Source organism: Schistosoma haematobium, chromosome 1 (genome assembly GCF_000699445.3).
Source record: "Schistosoma haematobium chromosome 1, whole genome shotgun sequence".
Lineage (NCBI taxonomy): Eukaryota > Metazoa > Platyhelminthes > Trematoda > Strigeidida > Schistosomatidae > Schistosoma > Schistosoma haematobium.
In genome coordinates, this window is record NC_067196.1 from 56570406 (window position 1) to 56589018 (window position 18613).

At 35.0% G+C, this 18613-nt stretch overlaps 1 protein-coding gene across 2 annotated transcripts; it reads right to left on the reverse strand.

The window, feature by feature from the left end:
• Window positions 1–322: 322 nt before the first annotated feature.
• On the reverse strand, window positions 323–8295 carry MED6_1 (Mediator of RNA polymerase II transcription subunit 6; the record flags this gene model as incomplete). Of its 2 annotated transcripts, XM_012938369.3 has the most annotated exons (4): window positions 7836–8295; window positions 3894–4064; window positions 2809–3138; window positions 801–962 (listed from the first exon to the last, which is right to left on the reverse strand). In XM_012938369.3, the coding sequence occupies exons 1-4, from the start codon at window positions 8052–8054 to the stop codon at window positions 801–803; spliced, it is 882 nt and encodes a 293-aa protein (XP_012793823.1). In that variant the 5' UTR covers window positions 8055–8295. The 2 variants fall into 2 exon arrangements, with proteins under 2 accessions (XP_051074576.1, XP_012793823.1); XM_051209145.1 differs by having other exon boundaries at window positions 323–3138.
• Window positions 8296–18613: the final 10318 nt, after the last annotated feature.

The following is an 18613-nucleotide window of genomic DNA, read 5'->3' on the forward strand; positions in this document are numbered from 1 at the left end:
TCACTACGCAGAATTTACTGTTTGAGAGTATTATGATTGAGGGTAGTCACAGATAGGGATTGATTCATAATTATGGGTATCAACAAGACAGTTAAGAATTTTTGTGTAATATGGAAAAACAATTATTACAGTCTTACTACTTACTAAAAATAAGTAGCACAAATAAAAATCAGAACTTTCACAAGTCTGAGTAAATGAATGTTAAAACCTAATAAAAGTAGATAGATGAATATGTTAGCAAATGATTACAGACTTACAATTTTATTATTCATGAAGCTAAACAAGTTGTTAAAGACAGAAATTTTAGTAACGTAAGAGAGGTGGTCATCACATTGTTTTTGTGTACTTTATTATTTTTTTTCTTTGTTACGGCTTACCTTTAACCCATCTGGTTGACCTTTTAATTTTCATATAAAAATATCTTAACAAGTATATATGTGATCAGATTGTTCGGAATGCATTGCGCAAATGTACTACATAATTCTGATAAACTTTTTCTTCTCATTGCATTATCGTAACGTAAGAAAATCATTGTTCGAAAACAAAATGGTCCATACGTTAATCATACGCTCCAATTTATGGGAAAGCCGTGAATAAAAGTGAATTTTTAGTAGAAAAAATTTATATTTACATAGACAAAAAGAGTAATAATTTTATAAATACATTACTAAGTAAAAATGACATCAGAGTACATCATGATTGGATCGCTAAATAAACTTATCGAAATATAAAATGGTGCTATACCAAACCATATTTTTGTACAGCTTTTAACAGTATCAATTGAAGAAACTAAAAATATGCTAAACACGAGGTTTTCGGTCTACAAGCAGTGATGGCTGCGTTGAAGTGCTTGGTGATGGTCCTGGGACAACAGAAACACCGGGTAATGTAGGCAGCCGTGTAGGTAACTTAGCTGGAGAATTGCAGTTGTTCTGAAGATTTTCTTCTTTCCCAGAAGATGCCTGGAAAAGTAAAAAAACAGAATATTTCCAAAAGACATGAATTGGGTGATTCTAAAAGTCATGAAGTAACTGTTAATCGACCTGACTTAGTGAAAGGATATTCATTCTGTTAAACAACACAATCATTGCTCAGTCAACCAAAATAAAAAAACATAGCACAAAACATACATCACTGAAAGTTACCATAAGCCAAGACCACAGCGAGATAACACCGTTATGGCAAGTCCCAGAACAGAAGAAGCATTATCAGGACCGGCACAATTAGAAAAGACTGGATATCAAAGATACGATTAAATAAATCTGAATGACTGATGCAAAAAGTATGGGATCTAGAAGCTCAAAATTTGGGAGAAAAAAAACACTGAATCTACCAGCCCAACTGTAAAAAATATTGAACCATTTCATTCAGCCTTTAAAAATTCTTTACCATGATCACGCAGTATATGAAAATTTGGCCTAAACCCACTAACATGTTTCAGCCCTATTACGAATGACTTCATGGACTGATGACATTCTTGATTTGACAACCCCTAGCTCTGATCCAGTCTACTCCAACACCAAAAAACACCGCTCGTCAAGGAACACGGTGGTTTGGCATGCGTAAGATGCCCCGACCACCTCGATTGATGAAGATTTACTACGTCGTCAATCGATTTACCATCTTTACTCAGTACCCTATTCCTAACCCAGGCAGTGCTTCGAAGAAAACTGTGATCGAATAACAGTAACCTACGAATATTCTCTATTCCTAATGGCCATGTGTCACATCCATAAATTAGAACGGAGCGAACTGCTGTGTAGTAAACGCGTCCTTTGATTGAAATATGGATATCTCACCTACACCACAAGTAACGCAAGTTGGCAAAAGCCGATTGGGCCTTCTGAACCCGTGTACAGATTTCGTCAGACATCAGGACTGATGAGGATCCCAAGGTGAATAGAGTGGTTGATACTCTCTACTACTTAATTCTCCATCACTAACTCAGGCGCTGACGCAAGCCCATCCTAAAGAAACATTTTGCAATTACAATGTGAGAATCCCATCCCAAACATGTTTGCATTGTTGCATAAAGTGGTCAGAAGATTGCATTTGTCAGCGTCCTCACCAAACAGATTTATGACATTTGAGTATTCTAAGCAAACAAGTGAATCTTCTGGTAGAAGATCAACCGCTGAAAGGTTAGAAGAGGAAAGTGTTATCTCTAAAAGCATGTCTATAACAAAGTCAAATGAAAATGGGGAAAGCGGACAACGCTGACAAGTACCAATTGAAGCAATTAATTCCGATGACAGTTTGCAATGAGCTCTGGTTCGACTAATTGAGTCAAAGAGCTTTCAAGCGGTTTGTTTACTGCTTTCAATGATTTTTTTTCGAAAAACCTGTTGGGTGTCGGTATGTATGTTTACGTTCCAAACCGATAATTTAAGTTTTATTTTCCCTAGCTAATTTCAATTTTTTGATTTTATTTGTCTATGTCGATCTTTTAGCTATGCTTACTTCAAATAAAAACGAATGGTGTGTTACACATCAAGAATGTAAAACTGTAAATATCTACGGCGCTTACTAGTAAAAGTGCGTGTAAATTAAACAAAATAAACTAGAAATATTGTGATCACCAAACAAGAATTATAATCCAAGTTTCTGCTTTCTACCGAAAGAGTAAAGTAGTTGTCCGTAGTTTCTGGTTATGGTGGGTTTTTTGAGATCACTTCATGATTTAGACTATGATTATTAATAATTTTTCAGTAAAGTCTGACTTAAATCTTCAATGGTTTTGATAACGTGAATAAATACAGATTAAATGATTACATTAGTTGTGTGAATAGATTCTTGGAAATATCTTACGGTTTGAGCTGATGTAAGAGAAACGACTCCACTCGCGTTAATTGCAGAAGTAACTGTCGGTACAGATGATGTTTGTCCTGAGTTGGCCAGATTTTGAATAAAACTTGCCGATGGGACAGGAAAACGATTCATCCAATCAGCAAGTAGGGTATCTGTTCTTTGAACTTGAAATAAATTTGCACTTTTATATAGATCTCTTTCAGTATTTGAGGTAGACTGAGATTTTGTATAAGCTTGATCTGGTTCTTTATTATATCCAAGCAAAACATTAGGGTCATCCCATGAATAGGAACCGTCTGAAGGATGATACCGAGCACAAGGACCTAATGTCTACAAAAGCACAAGTTTAATGATTACTAATGAGTGAATTATATCAGTATAAAGCTTTTTGTATTTTTCAAATCAGATTTTTCTCTCAAGTAAGATTACTATAATGAGATTACATAAATCTTTTTAATTCGATTTTTCAAGATGCGAAACCATGTTTCTTTGGAAACTAAGTTCATGCACTAAACCGAAGGTCAAAAAAGAAGAGATGACTCAGATGGGGTGGCATCAATTGTAATACCCATAATTAAGAAATACATCGATTCAAGTGACGGCAACGAGAACACATGATTAGAAGACTTTTAAATCCTTACCATGATTTGGATACACCTGTCGTGTACACAAACGGTACCTTGTGAATCCCTATATTAGAATACACATGAACGACGCTGAGGCCATGTAGACAAGGCTCGAAAACTATCTTCAACCAAATAAAGAGCCACATGGAAGAATGGACCAATAATTATGCCACAGTCTTTTATGCAAAAGCTGTTAAACAACATCACAGGAATTGTTGGGTGACAGACGAAAACATCTTACGCTGTGATATTTACTTGTAACTTATCGAGTGCAGGCTTCAGTAGAAATACAAAAACAATTAAACATTGACAACATTAAAGAAAACCTGATTATTCTGTTGGAAGTTTTGTCAAATTCACGATCTATTTAACATGTTATACACACAAAACAGACAATGTTTCCAAATTGAAATTCAAACCATGAGAATAAGAATAATGATGCCAAAACCAAAATAATACCTGGATTACTTTCTTCAACCCTACAATCGCTGTCAACAAACGAGAGTTCAGGAGAGTAGAAAGATCTGGCGCTTGAAGTACTGTCCCATTAATCACATAGTAATAAGCCAATGGAGTGACTTGAGTTGGAGATAAACGTTGCTGCTTTCGTATTATGAACAGTATGGGTTCCTATAAAAAATGAAACAAAATTAATAATCCTTTTTACTTTCATTTCTTCTAACGTAGATCTTGGTTTTTAAATAAAAAAATTTCTTTTTTACGGACGAGATTCACTACTCTAATTAAGCACCCAATGATATTTAATAAGACTCTCTAATACAAAATCTTTCGAAAAAGCTTCATTGCTTTTCCTAGTAAAAAGATTTTGACACAACTAGCGCATATAATTGAACATTTGAGCTACACAGAATCCAGTCTACGATAGAAAATAATAACATGATTGACGTCTAAGTGTATTTACAAAACTAAATAAATCTTTCGACAATAGATCTATAGCACGTGTAGGAAGCAATTTCCTACAGGTGTAACTCTAAGCTATTCTCTAGACTGTCGAGCACAGAGTCTTGGTTTAGCCAAAGTCAGAACAAGTAAGCTATTTGGCTTGATAAACTTTATCTGTTTCTAAGACATAAATTAACACCGTTAGTGTACAAAATAAGCAGTACATTCTATTAAAACAAGGGAGAACGAAGACATAAATAACATACCGAACAGTAACTAGAGGACAGGGAAAATGAGTCAACAAGGCGAATATTGTTTTATAATGAACATAAAAATTGTGATTGGTGAATAAGAAAGACATAGTCATACAAGGTGTGGTGGTGGGTGTTTCACTTTATCATTGGTGAGTTCGTTTATCGATCACACTTTACAGCACGCTCACCTCCACTTGAGTTTGTATGTTTAAGTCTTAACTAGAATTTGGAAGAAATCCAGTCTGACAGGTCATGATTGCTCAAATTTATGAAAAGGACAAAAATATTCTTGTGACAATCACATACTAATATGATATCTAAAATATTAGCCTCATTGATAATTCGACGCCAAACCAGAGTTTGTAAAGAGCAAACCCAAGAAAACCAGGTGTATTTCATGCATGGACGTGGATGTATAGATCAGATATCGAGCAACTAAAAGCTTTTTACTGAAAAAGCATTGGTTGATATAAAGCATATTGCGAACTGTCATCGGAATTAATTGCTTCAATTGGTACTTGTCAGCGTTGTCCGCTTTCCCCATTTTCATTTGACTTTGTTATAGACATGCTTTTAGAGATAACACTTTCCTCTTCTAACCTTTCAGCGGTTGATCTTCTACCAGAAGATTCACTTGTTTGCTTAGAATACTCAAATGTCATAAATCTGTTTGGTGAGGACGCTGACAAATGCAATCTTCTGACCACTTTATGCAACAATGCAAACATGTTTGGGATGGGATTCTCACATTGTAATTGCAAAATGTTTCTTTAGGATGGGCTTGCGTCAGCGCCTGAGTTAGTGATGGAGAATTAAGTAGTAGAGAGTATCAACCACTCTATTCACCTTGGGATCCTCATCAGTCCTGATGTCTGACGAAATCTCTACACGGGTTCAGAAGGCCCAATCGGCTTTTGCCAACTTGCGTTACTTGTGGTGTAGGTGAGATATCCATATTTCAATCAAAGGACGCGTTTACTACACAGCAGTTCGCTCCGTTCTAATTTATGGATGTGACACATGGCCATTAGGAATAGAGAATATTCGTAGGTTACTGTTATTCGATCACAGTTTTCTTCGAAGCACTGCCTGGGTTAGGAATAGGGTACTGAGTAAGGATGGTAAATCGATTGACGACGTAGTAAATCTTCATCAATCAAGGTGGTCGGGGCATGTTCAATCATAGATGCCTTTGTAGTACCGCTCGCTCATTTTGAGACCACCGAGTGGGCATAGTTGAGTTTAGATTAAGGGTACTAGGTAAAGATAGCAAACTGGTTGGTGACGTAATGAGCCTTAATAAAATGAAGTTGTTGGGACATACATTACGTATGTCAAACCACCAAATACCTAAACAGTTGTTTACTGTTGTAGGAGGCTAAAGGAAAAAGTGGATCAACTAAACCAAAAACGTGACATCCATCCATGAATCCATTAACGGTTGGATTGAGCCGTCTAGTTAGGTGCAGACCACCTGTTTAGAGTCAACGGCATTATCTTTTCCGATTATTGGTGACATGATTCAAAATAAGTGGCAATGGCTCAGATGTGTCTACTTTTTGTGTTTCCTTAAGTTTTACGTTTTAAAGTTAACTCTAACTCTTTATTCTGTGGATAGTTTGTTTTCGAATTATATCATTGGTGTGAAATCTCTTATAATACCACTGATACGGTTACTACTGCTACTACTTTAGCATTACTCTTGATAATTTTATCTTTCTGTGTTAATGCGATGCGGCGACTCGAACTGATGCATACACGTGTCAGTTTCTACGTTGCGTGTGACTGAATGATAAAAGTTAACATAATTCACGGGAAAGGCACATAAGGAACTGGTATTAATTCAATACACAAGGACAGACAGGCATTAGAATGATTCGTATATGCTTAGAAAGCAAAATAAATTTATTGGATGTCCAGACCGAACTTGACGTTGTGACTGAGCCGACTGTAGAATGATAAAATATCTATAATGTGTAGTAAGGTTAAGAAGAATGCACCCATGACTGGTAATTTTAAGTTCTGAAACACATTTCAGTCGTTTCGCTAACCTTAACCAGGAAGTTCGAATTCTTCCATATGGATAACACCCATAGTTAAAGGCCTCAGTTAGTGCTATATGCTGGTTTTACCACTGCTTATTATAAGCCCACTTCTACTAATACATGTAAAAAAAGGGGACTACTTGTTTGTAAATAATTAATGCGATGCGACCTATGCGCAAGTCGATGTACTAAGCTGAAGCGCAATTTGAAAGTTTAGTATAATACTCCACTACGGCAACACCTGAACCCAATATCCAATGGATGAATTCAAAGCTTGGATGGCTAAGTGACAGCCCCACATATGTAGTGAGAACAACCAAAACTTAGAGCAACAAGACACAGAGCTTGTGTGACTATTCGATTTTACAAATTAGTTACCAATTTTAAGGGTTACGGAGCTGACTAACTATATATACATTTTTAAACTAAGTATTCAGTCACATTTATTTTGTGGGTGAGACTGGTTTATGGACAAACTAATCAGATCGAATGCTATCGACCTCCAACTACCATCTTATCTCAACACAATGTTCAGTCATCTAGACTGGTGGACATATTGCAACTTGGTCGATAGCATTCGATCTGCACTAAGGACTTAATATACATGACATTGATTACCACCCAGTGATCAAGCAATTGTGATTACATCTCAGTCCTGCAGGAGGTTGGTAGTGGCCCGGATAGCCCAGTGGTAACGTCTGACTGCATGACACGGGATCGAGTCCGTCGGGGGGGGCATCAGTTCCCTCAAGATTACAGGTACACCTCGCTGACGAGTGCCAAGTATCACGAAACCCGGGTCCAGGGTTCCCTGTTGAATATCTCCAACTACCATCTTAAAACGAAACTTGGGTTGTGATACCCAGCAAGTCCGCTTTTAAGATCTGGTCTACAGGCAACAGAGATTCTCGGTTTAAAACAAAAGATGTTATGATAGCTCTCTAAAGACTAATCATGCTTAGTTTTCACTTTCGCTTCACAGGTTAGATATTAAAACTTATTTTCACACCTTAACACTCATATAGAGCGTTGTGTGATGATAAGCTAAGCCACACCTTTGCTGTTAGATAGGTAAACTGGAATCCTAACGTGGGAAGTTCTTGGATGGGCTAGAGTTATAGGTGACGAAACGTAAAGAATTGACTAAGCTGTTGATTAAGAGTTTGTAGTTTAAAAAACTTCGGACTGAAAAGACTTACTTGAGCGTGATGAAGATAAAACTCAACACCTGTCATGCACAACAGTTGCTCAGGATGGAGTCTTTGCATACGAATAACCTCATTATTACACTGCCTATCATAAAAGGGATTGGAAAGGTCACAAAAATAGTCGAGAACGTTTGCTGAACAAAGGAAGTGACTCCATGCTGGATTAGACCATGATACACCATATAAATCTTCCTTAACTTGAGAGGACATCAGCAGATGAGTAATAGTCAATTGTTTTAAGCTATAGTTGAAAGGTTGGATACTTAGTAATTCTTGAGTTTGTTTTCAACGTCTTTGAGACGGTTTTGAAAGAAGTTTTGCTTTTTACGAAGGTACTTTAGGTGAAGAATATGAAAATAATATCCACACAAAAACCCAACACTAAACATAAAAACCCCCAGAACCCGCCCCGAAACCATGTAGCCTGCACACCGTATTTTCGCTGCAAAATAGGTTCAATGTTGAAAAACATACACACTTTTCAATAATTTCAGAAACAGAAGGCTTTTTCCCACTTGTATAAACAAAGTTGAACCAAGTAGTCTTGTGCCCACATGCTCAAAATGTTCAGAGCAGGTAAATTCTTTGTGATGAAGGTTGTCATCGAGGCTCTCATGCTTTCAACATACGTAAACATTAATCTCTCACCTATGTCTATTTCTTGATAGTAGATGAAAGTGGAAAATATAAGATACTAGCAACACCTTGTTGTATTCATGCTGAGACTAAAGACTTTACTTAGCAGAAATCTCAAACTCTTCACTGAGAATCTAAGTCTAGATGTATAAAAAGGTTAGTGGTTACGGGGCGATGTGTTTAATTTTTGTCCTTCTCAAATCTTAAGGGCAAAATATCGATTGGTAAGGTGAAGAATAACTAGTTGGTGACAACCAGAGCAATTTGCCTGAATAATTACCGGAATAAAATAAATGTCGAGTTGTCTTTTGTAACATTCAGGCCTCCACCATTTACAGTTTGTAACCACGAAAAATTTTGAACGAATTTTTGGGTGTCTTCATTCGCGTGCTATCTTAAGTGGATGTCCAATTAACTGCAATTCGTGCTGAAGGGTATAACTGGGCTAGTGGAATGAATGAATGTGCGGAGTGTTATACACTGTAATCATTTTCTACTTCATTCTTTTGAAGTGTGAAAGTTACATGTTCTTTGCCGAAGATGTTACAGATATTCAGAGTTTGACAACGTCTTTACACGGAACACATTTATAAACGAAGTATACCAACTCAGTCAAATCAAAAGACAAATAAATGGGTCCGAATGTATACTTGGAGAGCATTTGGATGTCGAGAAGTGTTTGGTCTAAGCTGGTGATGATGCCACAGGTATTCAAAGTTTGTCAACGCTTTAACTAGTAACACCTAGTATGGATCGTACCCACCAGGTGAAATCAAAAGACAGAAGCGAGGAGGTTCGAAGATATATTTGATGGGCTATCAATATACCGAGGATCGTCTGATCTAATCTGACTAGCGATTGCAGGGGTTGTTGAGCACGGCGTTCTCACTCGTGATCTGGTGCGGATGCATGACCGAGTGCCTTCAGCTAGGTGAGTCCATAAAAATTATTGTGGTCAGCATTCAATGTCGAAAACTTACAGAGCTATTTATTTTGGGTATTTATTTACCGCTACACTGGCAAGCGGTTGCAAGGGACGTGTGGTACGGTGTATCTTTAGTGGCCCGTTTGATCTGACTCCATTTAGATCGTACGAATGTTTGCTATCACCTATTCTCGTATATAATCATCGTCAACTTAGATCGCGTTATCCAATAACGGAATTAAATAAGTCGAATAACGAGAATTGACTTGAGAATACATATATTTCGTACATGGAGCAAATGAAACATAGCAAAGCAAAATGACACGTATGGAAGATGGCTGGGAAGCCAACTCCATTTTAGTCGAGCGTTACTCAATATTTATAGTCAGACAAAAATAAACTACAAACATGTGATGAGTCATGGGATATGAAGTGTACACACATATACGCTCATATATAAAAACAATCAAGACTGATAAGTGAATAATTGACAAGGTCAAAATATGACTCAAGTAGAATGAATGAAATGGAATGTCCGAAAACTAGAATATAAGATATATGGGCTTAAAATAATGACTGACACTACATATCCACTCGTGATCAGATGCGGTTGCATGACCGAGAACCCTCAGTCAAGTATGTCCAGTACAACGAATGAGGTCAACAACAATTTATAAAACTTCAAAACCTATTTAGTTTTGGTGTTTATTTACGGCTAAAGTGTTGTCAGATAAGCTGATAAGGGTTTGTCTTATTATTTAAGTATCATGGTCGTCCGTTCTTATTGAACAAGCTTCATGTGAATACCATGTGGGAGCTTTTCTCAGATGCAATATTTAATAAACACCGAATAAGATTCAGAACAGTTAGGCAGTCAAATCATCTAAATTTCTAGAAATTTCTAGGCTTTGTTTTACAACTTATGAGGTATTAGATATGAAGAGTTTGACAGTATATTGTTTGGATCTCTACAAATGAAATGGTTCCAAAGCCAATTAAGCCAAACGTCAATCGTGATCAGAGAGGAGGATGTAACTGATAATATCAAAACTGGTTGGTTGTGTGGGTGATGTTTTGCACGAGGCATTGGAACGTGATATCATACAAAGCTTGACTAAACACCTCTGCCTGATCACAACTTCCGAGAAATTTAAATGCTCAGTAATAATGTCGCTACGTTACGAAGCTATTTGTTTTTAGGATTTGTTTACCGCTGCACCACACTTTCTCTGAGTAGTGTTGTGAGAATCTCGGTATATGACGAGCCAGACCTTCAAAGCTGACAGGTTTTTCGTAGGCAAACATTCTTGGTAGCCATGTTCTGCTAGTCTACGATACTGATGTTAACTTAATTTGTTTTACTAGACACATTATAGTATTCTAATTGTCGTGTGACTTAGGAATTCCAGGATTAACGCAATTGAATTAAGAAGACACAGGCACCAACGAATGTATTGTATTTAGAATTCGAAACCAAGCATTCAACCAGTACAAAGGTATCATTAGTCCATTCAAACACCACAACCGCCACAGCTTAAAAAGAAGTATAAGTGTTTGTAATCGGTTGTACGTCTTCTTGTTAAGTTCATCCTGAGTCTGTCCGACATTGTATAAGATAAAAACTTTGTAGTATCTAGAAAGTGCTCATTAGTATTGGAATTAACAAACGAAATCGGAACAGACTCACCTGGAATTGTATACCACCAGCATGTCGGTTTTGTAATGAAATCATTAATATCTAGAATTCGAACTATAGATTTTTCAACACTATCCTCCCCCACGAAATAATGTTGGATCTTTATATCTCCAAGTTATGAATGATGTGGCTTCATTTAAAACATATTTCTCACATTGTTTAGAGTAAACATTAGAACTGTTTTTGTGATAAGGGTAAACAGCAGTTGATATGAAATCATCCGAAATGTAATCAAACTCGAGGTCACTTAGTACTCGTGCTTCGCATTGAGCAGGTTTTTCACAAGGATCAAATGCATTATGAGGATAGGTAATATATGATATGATATCAGGATTTGATTCTTCTGAAATATTCTTATGAAATTCATTAGGACTGTCATTGCAGAGCGTAGGATCGTTAGAAAAATCAGCATCTATCCAAACCACATCAGGTTTTCGATCATGATTAGGTACATTTAACATATTTTCCTCAGAATTGCAATTAATTTCATTAGAAATTTGGAATCATTAGGAAATGTCATACCTGGTACAATAACATGAGAATTCTGATAAATCGGTTGATTAGGAACTGTTGTCTCACAAGAATTCTGGATTTCATTTAAATCTGAACTGCCATACGACTCTGCACTGTCTTTTGAAATCGTTGATAAAGATAAATGATCATCATGAATACTCGACTCAGTAGAATCAGAATTACAAGTCTTAATATTAGTTGCAATCAGATGAACATTAGTATTACAGACTGACTGAATATGTCCAATATCATCACATTTAAAGCTCTTAGAATTACGAAATTCAAAGAGTGGAACTTGCCACAGGACAAACAGTGACTAAACTTGTGCCCATCTTCGTGAAATGCATTGCATCTCCTCAATGAATTGTCTGCATAATCTTGAGTATGAACTGAGTTGGAATGACGTAATGTAGTGGAATTTTTTATATCCTCATGAATCATTTTACGAGATCTCCCTCCTTTACCGCATTCGAAACTTGTATACTGAACACAGTCTAGCAGCAGTTCCTTGAGAGCTGTATAAGGAAGCGAAATGGGCTTTTCCGGCATAGCCAGAGTTCTTAATAAGCTGTATGCTTCTTTTCCAATGAATGTGAGGAAGTGTGCCACAATATTAACATCCTCATCATCTTCCTTGGTCATAGCCCAGATTTTGAACCTTTCAAAGTAATCTTCAAAAACGTCCGAAGTTGAATGAATATCTAACTTTTCCATTGCAGGCTCCATCGCGACGCCAATATGGTATACTAATTGTCGTATGAATTAGGAATTCAAGGATTAACGCAATTGAATTAAGAAGACACAGGCACCAACGAATGTATTGTATTTAGAATTCGAAACCAAGCATTCAACCAGTACAAAGACATCATTAGTCCATTCAAACACCACACACATCCTAACTGAAGACCCTTAATCGTGCATCCGCACCAAACTATTATTTGGTACATCACATCCCTCACAACAGCCAGTAACCTGGACCATATACTTCTCGACTCATCGATAATATTCCGAAACCTTCTACAAATATATGTTATATACCTTATGAAAGACATATACATGAATTATTGGTTTCGAAGTAATTTCAGAAAACCACTAATGATATATCATAAAAGCCTCATCTAGAAAATTGCGTATAATTTAGGCTAATCTTTCACGGAGATGATTACTGCCTATACAGTTTTGTGGCCATTTATCTGCCTCCAGGTTAATCGTATGATTGATTGTTATTTATATATACATCCCCGCTCCCCTCGTATATAATCATTGACTTAAATCGCGTTGATGAGTAACTGAATTAAATAAGTCGAATACGAGAATGAATCTCAAATATGTACATTCATACAGTCGTTGATCTGAACGGACAATCAGGGAAGAGCAGTGAAGTTAGCAAAGAGGAGAGAAACGAAACGAATCGGAGTAAACATGCGAGCCAACTCCAGTTTACCAAGCGTGAATCGATATTCATAGTAAAACAAAAATAGGTCGCAAACATTTGATGAATAGGGTGAATATGACACTGGTATTCAGTGTTTGACAACGTTTTTACCAGCAACTCCTAATATAATTTGTACCCCCGAGAGAAATCAAAAGACAGAGTCGAAGAGATCGGAAGAGTGTATTTAGCGATAACTAAAATATCGGAACTCTCTGATCTAATCTGGCTAGCGATTGCGGTTGATGTTGAGCACGGCGTTACCACACGTGATCTGGTGCGGATGCATGACCGAGCGCCTTCAGCTAGATGATTCCACTAAAGCATATGGTCAGCATCCAATGTCGAAAACTTACAGAGCTATTTATTTTGGGGATTTATTTACCGCTACAAGGGTAAGCAAAACGTGCACACACCATCATATAAAACAGTCATGGTTAGTAAGCGAATTAGTGACATGATGAAAATGTAGCTTGAGAAGAGTGAATAAATTAGTATGTGCAGAAGCTGGAATAGTCTATATATGCTCCTCATAGCACCAGCCACTACAACAGTAGTAGAGGGAAGTAGCTAACCCTGGTTCGAAAATTTACCACACTGCATGTCTCATTCCATGTACACTTGGATGTCAAAAATTAACTTTGTCAATGACCTAGTGTCTATCAATCTTTGCCTCATAAAAGAACTCCCTTTTTTAAGTTTTGGACTGTGTATGTCTCTATCAGTACACTTTTGCGTACTTCGTGACCTTTAGAATTCACGCTTTAAAAAACAACGGATTCTTTACTGTCGTGAATAATTGTTTCAGCTATTTTACACGCCAAATACTACTTTTTCCTACCACATTCAAATAACATAAAATAACCGCGATTTCGATTCTCTGCAGTTACCCGTATAGATCTAGTTTTCTATTACTAATCTTCATTACAACTCAGTTATGGGAGTTAAGTACTGCCATCGTACCCCAGCATGATTCATCTAACCAGTAACATTTCATACCGAGCGAAGTAAGCACTAGATCAAAGTAAATCCAATGTTTCTTTCTACGAAAATCCCGATTTATTGGTAAAATCTATGACTAAGATGACTTATTTGTTATGACAAATACACTGGGGTATAGTTGGACTTCAGCTATGTTTGGGAACTGATTTGGAGAGTAATGACTTGGTCGACTATAGTGCGAATGACACATAAAATCGATTTCTTTGTAATCGTCTGTGACATTTAGTCACATCTTGACAAGGAATTCTTAATTGTAAAACATTTTGATGAACTCACGCAGTAGGTTATTAATTAACTGATATTAATTATTAAGTTTAAATTACACAAATCTAAATATTAATCTGACGAAATAAATCATACGAAGAGTAGTATTTTAAAGTACCAATTTGATTTACTTCCCGAATCTTTGTGTTTTGACTGTGCATTGCCGGATGCAAGGTTGGTTTCTGTTATCAAACACAAGTCAGTTAAAAATTCTACAGACATAACAAGGAGAAACAATAGTGATCAGATTAAACTAGAGTATATAGGTACAGTTTATTAGGCTCTAGCACCTATAATTCACAAATATCAACTATTTCTGATAGTTATTTCTGACATTAATCACCACGTTATTGTATAATTAATAGGAAATTATTTAAACCTATCCTTATATATTATATGGCAGCACTAAGTTTATTAGTGAATTACTGAGATACCCTCAGTGTTTCACAGATATTCTGCACAAATTTGTTCCCATCACATATAACTTTTAGAAAGATATATATCAGCTAATCGAGAAAATATTCAAGATTTTTATATTTTACTTATAAATATGTTTGTCGAAGTGGTGAGACAATTTAGAAATGTTCAGTTATTGATATTTTTTAGTTGCTTGTAGGTATGACCCATCGTGTCACTGAACAGAAGCAGAATGCAAAACAATCACTATTTCAATACTGGAGTACCTAATCTATTCTGGACAAGTCACTTCCAAGGAGTTTCCTTTCGAAATATTCTATACAATCAAAGGAACTGGATTGAAGGAAGACCGACTCAAAAACCTATGCACTGCTAAAGTGTTGGCGATCCACCAATTCATGTCCGAACTGTGCGTGAAAAAAAATATGTCCAACCTCTCATACTTCCTTGGCCCTAGGTCCCTTCTTTAGTATTTTTTTGTTTTTATTGTTGTTTTGTGATTATAAACCGTAATCAATCACTATTATTGTTTAACAATTATTCATGATTATCACTGATATTATGACCTTTGCATTTTTTATTTTTCTTCATATCTGTCAAGTGAACAATTATCTTTCATAATTCTGATCTGTAAAATATTTTCACCCTCTAATTCGTTTCCAACCCCCTGATTATTACGCACCCTGATTTGATTTTCAAAATGTTGAATCATTTTGTGATGTGATCTTTTCTGTCTTTATATGAACTTATACATTTAAAAAACAACTATAAAAACAAATGTACAACTTGAATAAATAATTGTATCGTAAAGAATATCCTCTTTACTAAATTCTCTTCATTTTTATCCATATTAGCCTATTTTACTTTTACGCTTTCTTTTCATTTATCTTAATTCTTTTAATACCTACTTCAAAATAATTATTCACCATCTGGGAGTATTGGTTATATTGGGAAGATTAACTGAAAGATGACAACAGAAAAACTAAATTGCCAGTTTTTAAAATGATAATGTATAACACAATAAAAACAATTCTGAAACAATTTTTTTCTTTTGTCATGTTGCTAAGACTTCACTCGGAAAAGAATGTAGAGAGATAAAAAAAAAGATATAAAAGACATAATAAATGACAGTTGATTTTTTTAGTTTAACACAAAATACAGCATTGACGTTTTGAAATAGTGATTTTATCAAGTTAAAAATAAATTAATATACTTTGTTACTGGAATTCAAACAAACTATGAACTAGTTTAATCTCTTTTTTAATTGAAAAAAACAAAAAGAAGAAGAGATCATTTGACAATTGAACAGTCTAAAAATAATTATGGTAAGTCAAACATGGCGAGACTCTAGTTTATGGACGACCTTTGAACGAGTCTTAATCGACCTTGAGAAATATTAGCCAATCAACAAACAGTCAGTATAGAGTAAAAAGATGTTATACGAAACCAAAGAAATAAAGTGGATACACTTCTTATACGTTGTTCAAAAAGTTGTCAAGGTTAGAAAGAGGTTCGGAGGTTCTAAGCACGGAAGTTGGCTCCGTAAACTTGAAATCTCTAATACGCCTCTGATTGGCTCGTCTATAAATTAGAGTCTCGCCGTAAAACATTAATTGTAGAAAATGTAAAAAAAAGAGAAATAAAGAAACTGAGTGTATATGAGAGTTAAAATGATAGATTTCTAAATCTTTGATTCACATACAAATTGACAGATAAGTTAGTTTATTTTATCTTTTATCAAGAACCATTTAAATCTTTAATATAACTATAGGATATATTTAAAAATATATTAGTAAAAGCAAAATGGTAAGTACATTTCAAGAATTAGGAAATGTTTTTTTGTTTTTTGTCAAACAAAAATGATGACGTATATTCAACATTAAACGTCACATTGAAGATGGTATTTTATACAAAAGAAAAAAAGCAACGAATCCACTTTCAAATTTTATAAGTTTATAACAAAAGAATCATAGTAATGATTGAATGGTTTTATCGAACAATAGTATACAAACATTTTAGAAACTAGGTTTAATTCTTGGTTTTGAAATAGTTAACAGATGTGTAATAGGCTTATTTAACCAGAAAATGTTGACATGAGAACAAACAATGAGCAACTGAGGTAGCTACGTGAATAACATATAGTTACACAACTTTTTTGAATAAATAAAGGATCTGTTCGTACAGTAAATTGTAATTATCGATTTGTGAATAAAGAGAATTATTATTTATAATCAATAGTGATTCGATTATCTTAAAAGATATTTTCTGATAACATAAAACGTAACTTTGAATTGGTGTTTCCATTATCACTTGAATCGGATTTTTTCGGGGGGGGGAGAATAAATGATCATTCTTAATCTGTTTTTTTTTGTAGAATAAAATGAAGAATTCATGCCTCTCAGTTATAACCGTTTTTGTTTGAATATGGAAATCACAACAAAAATTTATAGCTCATTAGGATGTATTTGATAATTTCGCGTTCTCTAGGGTTTTTGATTAAACACCACTAGTTGTTAAACGTATACATTATATGTTTGCATTTATTTCAATAGTTTAATAGTCAGATATTATTGAAAAAATCAGAACATTAACATAGAATAGATGGAATGTGGCAAACAGTGGAATTCAGAACGCGCGTTTTGTCCTAACTGGAATTCATCAACTGGATAATCTAATTCATTTGAAATTAAATTAAAACATTAAGCTCACGGTCAAAATACATCAAATAAATGCATTAATTATTAAATTCCTAATAATGTCCTTATCAACAATAGATGTATTACTTTTGTTTCATTTATATTGTGAATTATTCGTTCTATGCTTTGGTATCATTGACAGTCATTTTGAGTGTTACTTCTCCTTCTTCAGCAAAACTATCTTAATTGGTTTTTTTCTTATTAAATATATGTAAGTATGTATCCTTATTGCATTCAAAATGTTTGCCAGCTAAACTGTGAGAATCAGTCATAGTTATGTTGATTTTTTTAAAGGCAAAATAAACAATGCGCTTTTTAACTGTAATAAATAGATTGTAAACACCTGTTTAAAGACATTGGGACTGATATTTTCTTCTGTTTATTTATCAAAAGGAAATATTTTATTGCTGTTTTAATTAGTTCGAAATGTTATTTATTGTCTAGTCAGTTATGACCAAGGTTTCAGAAGAAAAATCCATTGTTTTAATTTTCAGTACGTTAAATTAATAATTAAAGTCTGTAGATTCAAGTATTTTGGCAAATTTGTATTCGAATAACGTCAATAACGTCTTACTTGTCTAAAGTTATCTTGACAACAATAAACGATACTTTTTAACCATAGATTTGTGAAAAATATGATAGTGGCTAGCAGTCCTATTTGGAACTAGTCAGTTGAATGTACCTGCATCCCACAATAAATCATCTCTGTACACATGAAGGAGGTTTAAATTTACAAATAACCATGGCATCTACGAACCTAAGAATTTGTCCTTGATAATTTTTATACAACTTTTTAAGAGCTGTAATGATGTCAATCCTGTCCCCCGTTTCACTTATGTGCTTCACTATCGATAAGTATGATTTTTTAATTCAGATGTTGATAGGAACATTTGACACTAACTGATTTAAAGCCATCTAAGGACATGTTCCATAACCCTTGATTGCATTGTTCTATTACTCCTCCCTATGAACGTGTATCCACACAAACATTTAAGTTCAGTGACTAGAATGCACAGACAAACCTATGGATATTATGATAATTAACGAAATCTATGTCATTAAGTTGAAACAGTTACATTTTTCTAATAAACCATTAATATTTTAAGTTGTGTACAAAAAGTGATGACTGATTGGCAACCAAGTCCCTACGAGTGATATGATGGTTAGAGAGGCAGTATCACAGGTTGA